At 39.0% G+C, this 13,089-nt stretch overlaps 1 protein-coding gene across 4 annotated transcripts in view; it reads left to right on the top strand.

Annotated features, from left to right (window-relative positions):
* The first annotated feature begins 1,721 nt into the window (after positions 1–1,721).
* LOC307265245 (ceramide transfer protein-like) overlaps positions 1,722–13,089 on the top strand; it is a 35,182-nt gene continuing 23,814 nt past the window's right edge. For all 4 annotated transcript variants that reach the window (XM_080046897.1, XM_080046896.1, XM_080046895.1 and 1 more), the window contains exons 1-2: positions 1,722–2,367; positions 4,849–4,983. In XM_080046897.1, coding sequence (XP_079903023.1) covers positions 2,257–2,367; positions 4,849–4,983 — 246 coding nt within the window. In that variant the 5' untranslated portion in view covers positions 1,722–2,256. The remainder of the gene's footprint in view (positions 2,368–4,848; positions 4,984–13,089) is intronic.

Here is a 13,089-nt window from a genome sequence, read left to right as displayed (position 1 = left end):
TCCACAGCTCCTCATTGTAAAGAGGAGGTGTTCAATGTCATCATGATTAAATTGGCCAAAATAAACCCTCAGTGTGTAGCCCAAGGAAGACAAGTGATGTTACACTCTGTAACAATATAGTATACAGTTAGTTTTCCATGGGATGAGACATTGTATGCAACTGTTTTGTGGACAAGAAAAACATGTTTATAATTTAAAGGTGCAGTGTGTAATATGACATCATCAAGAAAGTTCTACAAAGTTCTAGAATGCAACACTCCCTGGGTAACCCCAACCCTTTATAATAATAACAGAAGCTACAGTGGCCTTCAAGGACAAGAACAATTCTAAATTTTAAACGATGCACCTGATGACATTCCAACTATGACACTTTCAAGATGGCGGCACTAGGCTTTGGTCCAAAATATGCAGAAATATGAACATATATGAGACCCTTTCTGAGGGAAAAAATAATAATAATAAAAAAAAATTTCAGCTATATGCACGAAATTAAATGTACTTATGGGTATTATAATTACTTTCTACAAAATCTGCTAGGAAATAAAACCCAAAATTCTACACACTGCAGGTTTAATTCTTCACATTTTATACCACACATAAAAAAAAGTTGTACAGCACTTTTGTTAACTCCAGTTGTTCTTAAATGTGCTTTATTTGAATAATCTTGATTTGATTTGATCTGGATAGACTGATAAATGAAGCAATCAGAGTTTAAATGCATTAGAGTCAATGTGTGAGGAAGATTGTTTTGGGCTCTCGGCTTGTGTTGCCAATAACACTGTCAGTAAAATGTGATCAAACCTTGCCAACACTATCTTGATTAAACAGATTAGCGGACTTTTTAAGTGCCAAACTCTTGGCACTTTTGATTGTTGTTTACTTAGTTTTGAATGTTTATTCTCATAGAGGAAGATTTAACCAAGGTCTTTAGGGCGGTTAACATAAATAAGAAAGTTAAAATTTATACAACTTTTGCTTTAGGCTAATGGCACCATCTGCAGTAAGCATCATACTTTATTTATTTATTTATTTACCAATTATTATTATTTTTATTATTTTATCCCAAGTTAAGGGTGCAAACCTTGTGTACAATTTTCATTTATAAATAAAGACCAACAAACATACATGTAGCCTATAACATATGCACAAATATAGCCTACCTCAGTCCAAATACATCTCATTATATGGCCATACAGCCATATGATGACCTACATCCTAGCAAGAACACTATTGCAAAGATACTGCAATAATTTATTTAATAAAAAAATGTATACAGTGTAACATTTATATTTATAAATATAGATATAGGCCTATGCCCGTATACCTCCTCCACATACAGTACTTATCAATATTATCTATATGCATACACACACTGACCCTACATCACAAAGATAAACAAATAGGGATTTTTTTTTCTCCCAAACTAAATTAGGTCAACGGTTTCACCTACAGTAATCTGGCGCATCACACTTGTAACACTTTTTTTTTAAAATCCTACTGCTGCTGTTCTATTTTCTTACACTCCCCCCTTGTCTGTCTATTTTCAGCATAGATAGACAGCGAGAAACACAAGCAGAGGGGGAGGGAGGAGCCTACTTCATTGGATTTGGTGACGTCAGCACAGCCAGCCAGCGCCCCTTGTCTTCTGCGCATGGGCTTCTGCGCAGCACACACACGAGCTTTGCTCACACTCCGCTCACTCACACCGCGGAGAAGAAGCACCGAGACGTCAGTTTGAACATGGCGTTGAGCTGGAGAGCTGTCATCACTCAGCATAGGGAGACAACAACACTCACTGCGTCTCTCTGAAACTCTCCAACGGATTACTATTAGCAGAAAAGGCTTATTCGAACACATTTATCTACATTTCGGCTTTATTTTTGCCTCTAGTCGCTGCTTTTTTGGACCCAACGTACGCCGAGGAAAAACGAGATTTGACAGCAACGTAACGGATTTAGCCAACGTTTACCTGGATATTTTTTCACCGCAGTGTCAGTCAAGCTATTTTTCTAGCTAAAAATAGATTTTTATATCGATCCTGTGACTGTCAAAGCTGTTTTTAAACTGTATGTCCTCCTCGGGAACTCGTCGATATTATAAAATTACAGCAATCAATGATTCAGTGAACTGTTGCTCCTAATTTTTGCTTGACAGCTCAGCTAAATACGTCAACTTTTGAACGTCACCTGAGCGTCAAAGTTTACGTGGTTTTGCTTGTAAAATCTTTAGCCAAAATACCTTAAAACGATATTAAAGATGTCAGATAATCAGAGCTGGAACTCGTCCGGGTCGGAGGAAGATATTGAGCCCAAAGAAGAGCCCGCGAACCTGGTTGGTATCGTGGACCTGAACGGAGTCCTCAGTAAGGTAAGTCACTGTTTTGTTATTTTTGAATGTTTGCCAAGTTTTTCTGCAATCAGTCAATGTCACTGCCAACTTGCCTGCGGGCATAACTGTCAGGGAGGCACCTGTCTACACATCAAGGCTACATATCAAGGTTATATGAGGCAATCTGGGACTGTGGTATGCTATGACATATCTTGGCATGTCTCAAAGTAGTGGGAGGGTTTTCCCAAAAATCCTGCACTGTGTGTCAACATTTCCACATTGCTGCTCCTAGTCTGCAAATTAAGATTAAGGGCAAAGCCGTAACCATGGAGTCAACATGAGGGGGGGGGGGGACCAAATCTCCTAGGGGGGTCACCCATGATCTAGAAACAATTTTATATTTAAAAACTTATTTTGCTGACATCTAGATAATTAAAAACAAATGTACTAACAGGTAGAATCCATACTTTATTTTTTATATTTTTACTGATTTAATTTAAAAAATGTACCTATTTTATTTGACTTTTTCATGCTTTTTTATATATTCTGGCTCTATTGAAATCTTATTACAGGTGTTATGGTGTTACACTTAAAAGTGTCCCATCATCCACTGATCAACCGAGGGGCTAATTTCAAAGGTTAAAGCAGGACAGTCCGCTACAGCACATTCCTATGCCATGTCTACGTTGGTAACAATGTGGGTACAGCAGCCAATGGTGTGAGCGTGATTGGCAAATGTCCAGTGATACTGCAGCCGATAATGCTTTCACAATACACGCATATGCAAGGCACAGTTTGGACTACCAAACAAGATGCAACGTGTTTATTGTCATATGCACAATACGAAACATGTTCTCAGTCATACAGTGACATTCTTCCTTTATTTTCCACAGACTGAATGCCAAGAAAGAAACATGAAAATATGCAATATACAAGTTACAAGTTAACTACAACTAACTAACTACAGTTAGTGCACGTTAACTTGCACTGTGTGTGTACATGTGGCAACACTGCAAGCTATTGATTGTTCTATTTTTCTTGGGTAAACAAACAGACAGTTAAGTCAGCTGCTGAACTTAGTGACCTCAGTGTTTTCACCTATATGATTGAGACATAGCAACGGGGCATTCGGTGGCACTAGGGTGTTTTGAGCGTTTGCAATTGCGCCCTGGCTAGGATATAGTGTTATGTTATGTTGGCAGACATCATTTTAACAACTATTATAACCATATGAAAACAACTAGCCGTCCCCTCACCCAGTTTCCTTCTAGCTTTATCTAAATTACCTTACCTCTTACTCATAACCTGCCCCATCAGTCAGCCTTACAGCGGGGCACAACATTAAAGGACTACTTCACCCATACGGAACCGGCGTTCTATCATTATTAAATCGCTATTATAATATAATGAATGAGGTTTTTCTTCCCTCTGTCTTCCCTCAGTCTTCCCTTGGCCCAGCTGTCCTGTTAATCCTAACCCTGCATGTTTACTATTGTGATGTCACACTAGTAAAATGTAGGGTTAGACAGTGAGACCATAAAACACTCTTTCTGCCTTTTCTTGGGCTAAAATGAACCGATTTTCAAGAATGTTTGCACATTTATACAACACAAGATCTCAGAGTTCAATACATCTTCATATTCCCACCGGTGAAGTAGTTCTTTAAGCTAGAATGAATGTAGGTGAAACACTGAACCTTAGTAACCTACTGGAACATATGCCCTCATTGCCCTGCTGTACTCACTTGGGCAAGACTTTTGTTTTGGACATACCGGCCACGGTTTTAATTAGTTAAGCAGGTGGCGAGCTAATGTGGAGTTACGGTAATCCCACTGTACACTGGTTGGGCCGTAAACAGATTGCCCCGCTGACCCGCTAACGTTAGCATATTGTGAGATTAGCGAAAGATCCACACATCCAGGAAAGCTCACCTGTTCTATCATAATAACCCCCCCTCCCCTACGTGTCCATAGGTCTACTGAGGATTATTGAGTCTGGGCTTTAAATAAAATAAAAGGGGTGTCCTAATTTAGGCTTTCCCAGAAGTGTGTCTCAGGTTAGACAATACATCTTATGTTTGTAGTGAACTGAATTACCAGACAAATGGAAAACTACTCTAACAATCCTCAAGGCGAAACACTGCCAGTGAATAGGGCCACATTTTTCATTTATAGATACCATCATGAAACTTTGCCCGTTAATTACTTACATTAAAACAATTATGTTTGTGTATATTAGTGTCCAACATTTTTACAGAACACATTTCTTTCATTATATAAATCATGTCATGTCATGTTTTCAAGAACAAAATGTCTCATAAATCAGACAATCAACAACATATGAACAAATCCTCCTGTAATAACCTTCAGAATAACAGTGCTGAGAATGATTATGGAACGTTTAGTTGATGTTTAAGAAGATGAGATTTATGTATCATATTTCATTACACAGTAGAGGTGTTTTCAATTGTCTTGTTCCTGAGCATACACTGATATTGATGACACTGTTTCTGTTTTCCAGTGGACAAACTACATCCATGGCTGGCAGGACCGTTGGGTTGTCCTGAAGAACAACACGCTGAGCTACTACAAGTCCCAGGACGAGACGGAGTACGGTTGCCGTGGTTCCCTCTGCCTTAACAAAGCTGTTATCACCGTGAGTACTACTGACATTCTTTCCATAGAAGAAGAAATCTTCCTTTTATATGTGTTAACGGTGGAGTCAGCGATTCTGGAGAACGCTTGTTGACAAAATCACTTCATGTCAAAATTGTGAATATCTCCTCACAATCCACTACCTGCCAAGTGTATATACACAGCCTAGGTTCTGTAAACAGGCATACGTTGGGCCCCCTTTTGTTTACATACTAGTTTACAGAGCTTAGGCTGTGTATTTACTCCAGAATCTTTTCAGCACACACACAGTACCAGATCATGAGGAAAAATATATTTTGACAACAAGCGTTCTCCAGAATCACTGACTCCACTTTTAACTGTGCTTCTTTTACACACTTCAAATATTTGAATGTATTTGACGCACGTTCTGTCTTCCTTATACGATGTTAATGCAATATTGGCCCTTTTCAAATTGACTTACCAGAAGTAGAGTTATTTGTGAAAGAGGGCTTCAATTAGCTAATAGAAAGGAACCATCTCTCTGTTGCTATTTAAGCCACAGAACAGCAAAAACACACACTGGCACACATCCACTGCTAAGGCTATTTAAGACCTGCGGGGATACTTTGTAAATGTTTATTTAAATTGCAAATGTAGCCACAAACTTTACGTGTGTGTGTGTGTGTGTGTGTGTGTGTGTGTGTGTGTGTGTGTGTGTGTGTGTGTGTGTGTGTGTGTGTGTGTGTGTGTGTGTGTGTGTGTGTGTGTGTGTGTGTGTGTGTGTGTGTGTGTGTGTGTGTGTGTGTGTGTGTGTGTGTGTGTGTGTGTCACCTGACGGATTCAGCTGGATTTTCTGTTGACTATATGTTGCTGTAGTTTGACCGTCCTTTCAGAAAAAAACACCAAACAGCTAGGTGGTGTGGTGGTCAGGTATTTCGGTTGCATGGTACAATATTTAATAACCACCTTGGGTATATTTACACCACACAAATAATCTAAGTAAGTAAGTAAGTAAGTAAGTAAATAAGTTAAAAAAAGTAAGTAAAGCTTAATAGCAATTAAGAACATGCAGTTACAAAGTGCGAATTGTGTATTATAGTTTATGAATGGAGATTTTGTGGAGTCTTCTTGACATTTTTCCTTATATTTTTTAAACTAGCCATTGTACGTCATACTCAATTATTTTGCTATTCAAAGTATATGAAGGCCGGTAGAGAAAAAGTTCAAACAATGTTGTCTGTTTTGTCGAGAAATATCGGCTCCTGCATATTCTTTACAATACAAAATTCAAGGAATGTATCCTTTGGCACATATGCTTTTTTCCCCACATTCTATGCATTGTCAATTCCAATTCCTCCAAACCACGTCACAGAAACTGCAAGAAATATGGAGTTGATTTGGGCTGAGCTAGAAACACATTTAGAGACCCTTTTGAATAGCTATTTTTATTCCGAATTTGTATCATTTTTGGCCCTGGATATATTTTTCCTTTGGCACTGGATATTGGCAAAATATTTCTCTACGCAGGAAAAAACTCTGGTCTGGCTTTTTTTCCATTTGTGTGATTGACAATTCATCAATCTGAATTCCCGAAGGAATGCAGAAGAACTCTCGGCAGAAGCAAAATGTTCCCATTTTAAAGTATCTCCAGCTGTTGGCATCATCAGGTTGTAGTTTATCAACACATTGCCACCATTTTTTTTCCATCACTATAATAAACTTTCCACTATTAATCAAGTGAAAATTAAAAAGTGAACACACAAGGAGGACATACAGCGCTGGAAAAAATTTAAGACACCACTCCAAATGTTCAGTCTCTCTTGTTTTACTCTTTATAGGCATATGTTTGAGTAGAATTAACATTTTGGTTTTATAACATAAACTACTGACAACATTTCTACCAAATTCACAATACAAAATATTGTCTTTTAGAGCATTTTCAATAAGTAATGTAGAGATGAAGATTGAAGGTCTCTTAATTTTTTCCGGGGCTGTAGTAAGTGGATTCTAAAGAGCAAAAGCTTCTATGGGAATTCTGCCCACGTCCTTTTTCCCTCCCAGCTTAAAATAGTTTTGAGATGATACATTAGATTTGGTTCAGATGTGGGACATACCGTACACCATATGTTTCCCGTACATAAAATGAAATAAAGACTCCTTGATCTTTCCTCTGTCCATGTGTCGGGTCCTAAGGCTTGACTCTTTGTTGACAATTCCAATTATTCTGGAGTTTGTCAAACTTGTTTTTTTCAACTGCAGGACATGTGGTGACATTAAGGGGGTCCCACAAGGTTCAGTTCTGGGACATGTGCTTTTCACTATCTATAGGGAGGGAGTGATATGGCTGTAACTGACTTTAAAGGAAGACGGAGGAAGTTTACATACAGTGGTTTTAAAAAATGGTGGTAGCCAGCACCTGCTCCTGATATCGTCCAGTTAATGTGCACTTGGGTCACTGCAAGGCAGGTTTATCTGTATAGCACAATTCAGACACTAGGCCACTCAAAGTGCTTTACAGGGGCAAGATTAAAATACATAATACACATTAAAAAAAAAGCTAAAATAAAATAGTTTGCTGTTCCTGCGTTGCGCTTCTTCAATGTTTTTAGACTTAAGTTCCTACAACTATGAAATGGTTCCTGGGGATCGAAAACGTCCAATATCAATAATATTTTTTCCACTTTGCATGCCTGTCATGTCCATTTTTACACAGACAACCCTATTATACACTGCATTGCAAATTCTGTTCAGCGCCTTCTTGCCATGGAGAAGCTACAGCTTGTTTGTAATGCCCTGTAGAAGGCTTTGGTTCAATTAAATTTGAGTTGGTTTTTAATTCAAGCGAGAACAAAATTCATTTTCAAATTCCTGATTTTGTCCCAAGTTGATCTCGAGGGCAACGTGCCTGACTGTCAGGTGACTGTTCTAGTTTCAACACAACATGCTATGTGGTAAAGCAAAGCAAGTTTATTTATGTAGCACAATTTCAGACACAAGGCCACTCAAGGTGCTATACAGGGGTCAAGATTAAAATACACAGTAGAAAAGCGAAGGAAAAATATGAATAGAAATAAAATATATGATAAAGAAATTCATCATGAGACTAGAAAGAAATGCTGTGTCACTGTCTGCCACTGTGTAGTTGTATTAGATACGTAGGCCGGGCTGTGAGGGCGACACACACTCTCATGCGTATCAGGGTTTTGATAATATCCTGTCCCAGAGATTCAGGGGCGCTGTCACACTTTGCTGCGCACTGAAAATGAATCCAAATGTATCAGCAGCGGTGCTTAACGGTGGAGTCAGCGATTCTGGAGAACGTTTCTTGGTGTCAGAATCACTTTTTGTTAAAAATCAGTGAATATCATATTATATATCTCCTCATGATCCGCTACCTATCCGTACTGTGTTATAATTATAATACACAGCCTAGGCCATCTAAACAGACATGTTACTAGCTACAGTGGGCCCGCTTTGTTTGAAAAACCTCTTTGTTTACCCGTTTACAGAGGCTAGACTGTGTATTACCACCAGAATTTTTTTCAGTGCACACACATAGTACAGACAGGTAGCGGATCCTGAGGAGATATTCACTGATTTTGACTAAAGTGATTTTGATAACAAGCTTTTTCCAGAATCATTGACTCCCCCTTTAACTTTAAAAGTCACACTGGCCCACGGGGCAATAGGAACGATAAAAAAAAAGAAAAAGAAAAAATAACAATTCTACACGTGCAAACTCTTTCACCCCTTCATCAGTGTAAAGTAAACTCAGGTCAGTCATTGACGTTAACTCAGTGTGTGTGTGTGTGTGTGTGTGTGTGTGTGTGTGTGTGTGTGTGTGTGTGTGTGTGTGTGTGTGTGTGTGTGTCCCTCCAAACAGTAACAAGGGAAACTGAATAAGTGACTGTTCCCAGGGCAGCACAACGCACGCTTTGCTATTAGCTGTATTTGTTCAGCTCCATCCATTCCCAGCCTATGTAAATATTAACCTCCATGTGGTGCTCTATACTTGTAGCCATTTCTCATTCCAATGGAAATTTCCCTCAGAAGTCTGCGGCGCAAATAATAAAGAGTTATAGTTGTTGAAGGTCGAGCATGACAGTTTTTATTGCATTTTTTTGAACAAGATTATTTTTATTGTCAGTATTTCTCATATTTTGCTAACCTGGAAATCCAGACCCATATCTAGAACAATCAATAGACCTTCCCAACTCAAAGGGCGGCTCCTACTCGTGCATTTTTTGAACAAGATAATCTTTTGTGTTTTTTGCCAGTATTGCTCATATTTCGCTGCTTTGTCAGTATGTTCTCAGATGTAAGAATGAGATGTGTCCTGATGAATTTTTTTAATTGTTTAACGGTAAGAGGGAATGGCTACGTTCACATTATTTGAAAAACTGCTCAATTACATTGCATCAACTTGGTATAGACCATTTTTGCATTTAACGGTTAACCCCAAACCAAAAGTTAGTTTTGAGACTTCCAGTTTAACTGTTCTAATTCAACTGAGGGTTAGTAATTATTATTTAATTCTCAAAACAGTTGCCAAATATTTTTTTTAGTATCAGTCAACTTATTATTTGCACATAAGTAAGTTAAGTTAGAAGTCATCGGTCTTAGTTGCACTTTTCAGTCACTCACAGAGTTGAATTAAGGACACTACAGTTACGAAACTTGGGCAGTCCTGTAGGATAAAAAGTAGATAATTTTTCATTGCAAAATATCAGGTGCGAGTTCCCAAAAGCATTTCTCAAAAGAGTAAATCCACACAGTGTTGTAAACCATTACAGGGATGGTCTTATTGCCACTCCTGCAGCCTTCTGCTTGCCGCCCACTCTTTTCCCTCTCTCTCTCTCTCTCTCTCTCTCTCTCTCTCTCTCTCTCTCTCTATATATACTTCTTATGATCCGTCTTGTGTCTTTAAAATTCTGTGTCTGGTTTCAATCATAACTTCCAGTGCACAACGGGAGCATTGTTACTGTTAGTAAGGTAGGACATTGTAGGACACACAATATATTAGCCACAAGAACAAGCTTATGATACAAAAGTAATCAAAAAAACCTACACTACAGTACACTATAAAATACTGCTTCGAAACTACACCTGTTTGACACGGTACCAACTAAGAGGGAGTAGGCTTTGTATTTCACTGTGTCCGCCACCTGTCTGTACAATGGTAAAGGTAGGTCATAAGCACCTCCTCTTTGTGTGTTCACTGCCGCCTTGATTAAAAGGGAACTTGATAACACTGACTGAATCGGATACCATGTAGTGTTGCATAACATATCTGTGAGCCAAGAAAACGCTGTGCACAGAAAACTAATCTTACTTTTGGATCAGTTAGTTGGCATCTTTGAACGGTAAATTAGCAATAAAGTCATTAAGTTATCTGATTACTTGATAGATCGATGGAAACGCCCAAATACAGCCCCTAATAATAAATTTATACTAGCATGTAGCTATCAAGGAAACCCATTCAACTGTGGTGGCATTTGACTTGGAACATGGAATAGAATAGCCTGACAAGATAGTTCAAGTAAATTATTTTGTCTTGGTTTTCTGTCAGTGGAAATGTGCCTTTAGTCAGCAACCATTCCTTTGCAACTGTAAATCATAATTGTCCTTGATTGTATTACATATAAACATCAAGCAGCTCTTTTAATGCACAGTTGTAACTTTGGCTAACTTTGGTAACTATTTTATATTATCCCCCTTGAGGCTCCTATTGGCTCAAGTGAGGTGTCAATCAAAAGATTAGGGAGTAGCGGACATTTTCAAACAAGGATATCAGCGATGTTTACATGCCAACTTGATTTAAAATGTAACATATGTTAAATATTAGCATTAACATAGGAATAGATTCACAAGATAGTTTCAATTAAAGTCTTGTATGATTTTTTTTAAGGTATCTGTCGCTGCAAATGTGTCTCCAGTCCCCAACCATTCCTTAGCAACTTTACCAACAAAGCCTGCTGCCCACCATCGGCATTTTTAGATCCATGGTCAGTTTAATAAATTTGTTTTTCTAACTTAAATATTTGAGTTGTGCAAACTGGACCTGTAGTAGTGAATTGAATTGTTTTGTTTTGTTTATTTGTGCAGCCCAATATCACAAATAGACATTTGCTTCAGTGGGCTTTACATTCCATACAGTATGACACCCTCTGCCCTTAGACCCTTAGCTCGGCTGAGAAAAAAATCCCAGTAAAAAACCCTTTATCGGGATTTAAAAAAAAAAATTGAGAAACCTCGGGGAGAGTTGACAAGAGTTCTTCAAGGCAGTCGCTCAGGATACCAGTATTTAGTTTTTGCAACTGGCAACATCCGTCACAATGACTCACTCCAAGTAAAAATAATACGGGGGGAAAGGGAAACAGAGATAAAAGGTCAAGCTAAGGTTAGCATGGACCGTAGCGGGCGGGTGACGTCAGGGCTTTAAAGGAAGCTGCAATAGTATCTTTTGGCCCGGGAAATGAGACTCTCTTCCTCATGGCAACGGTGACTTCCTGTTCTGTGGGGGTCATGGTGACAGAATGGAATGACAGAGTGGTGTTCTAACTTTCTAAGTGTCACCATATTTTATTTAGAACTGTCTTTCGCTGTCTTTAAACACTGACCACTTGATGAGTCAGTGTGTCCTCTTTCCCCCTGTCACCATGGGGATCCAGACACAGCAAAAGGATGTTCCTGGCACCAAGGCCTTTAGTAGTAAATTATGTTAAAGCCCCTGCAAATTCAAATCCACAATATACTTCTAACTATGTATTGGGGAGTTAGTTGCATGATAGCAAAGCATCTGAAAAGAGTTAGGCAAATATGCATTTAACAATCCAAATGAAAGATATTGCCATTTTAATTTGATAAAATGTCGATAGTTAGCCTGCTGCTATCGGTGTATGAATGTGTGTGTGAATGGTAAACGTGGGAAAGGAAAACAGGTCTCCCTTGTAAAAGAGTCTTCGGTCTCAATGGGATTTACCTGTATGAAAAAAATTAAAAATTAAAAAATAAACTTTACAGAAATTCGGTCTAAATGAGGCTATGGGCTATGCTCTGGTTCTCATGACACAGTCAGTATTTTGAACCAATCACAGCAGTTCTCTGCCCCGAACGTTCTATAAAAACAATGACTGTTGCCATGGACGCCGCTTGATAAGGCCACGCCCACACAGTCCTGTCAAACCATCCATCCAATTTTTATAAAAGCTTATCGAGACGCCCAACTTTGATATCATGTATTGATTTGTACTATTTTAGAACCAGGTTTCCAGAGGCTTTAAACTCTTGACCGCTGTGTGAGTCAGTGTGTCCTCTCTCCACACACACACACACACACACACACACACACACACACACACACACACACACACACACACACACACACACACACACACACACACACACACACACACACACACACACACACACACACACACACTGTTGCCCCCGTCACCATGGGGATCCCAATTTGGAAAGCCAGACTCTGCAGAAAGATGTTCCTGGCAGCAAAGCCTTTAGTAGTAAATTATGTTAGCAAGGGAACTAGATACTAACTATACTTGTCTGTATCGCCCTTAAGCATAAATATTATGTTTTAAATTTGCACAAAATGAGCAATGAATTCCAGTGAGGTCTTCTTTAGCTAGATTTATAGGGGTTCTCTCTCTGTGTCTGCTATTTTGGGCACTGCAAAAATAAGGATCTACTTTTATGGAACCTCCCCGTGTATTCAGATCTGCAGATAGTGACTGTGCACACGTACACACACCAGCTCAAAACAGGTTTGATGGGAGAGGTCTGTAAAAGAGGGTTGGGTGGAGGGGAAGGGGGGGGGGGGTCTTTTTGAAGCCAGATAGGAAGTTTACGTTTGAAGATAATAGAGACAGAATAAAGCTGTTTGGGGTCATAGTTTTGATTTTGATTTTGGCATTTGTTTGACTTGTTACACAGCGTTTCACATGCGCGCACAAAGCATGCACACACACGCACACACACACACACACACACGCAGGCATGCACATACACACACACACACGCACGCACACACACACACACACACACACACACAAACACACACACACTGTTGATATCTTTAGCAGTTCATTCTTTTCAGTAAACATTTTCATGGTCACCGACAGTCTAC

The sequence above is a fragment of the Ammodytes marinus genome (genome assembly GCF_949987685.1).
Source record: "Ammodytes marinus genome assembly, chromosome: 18".
In the NCBI taxonomy this organism is placed as follows: Eukaryota; Metazoa; Chordata; class Actinopteri; order Uranoscopiformes; family Ammodytidae; genus Ammodytes; species Ammodytes marinus.
Note: the sequence above shows the minus strand (reverse complement) of the source record. Positions and strands in the feature narration are given on the sequence as shown.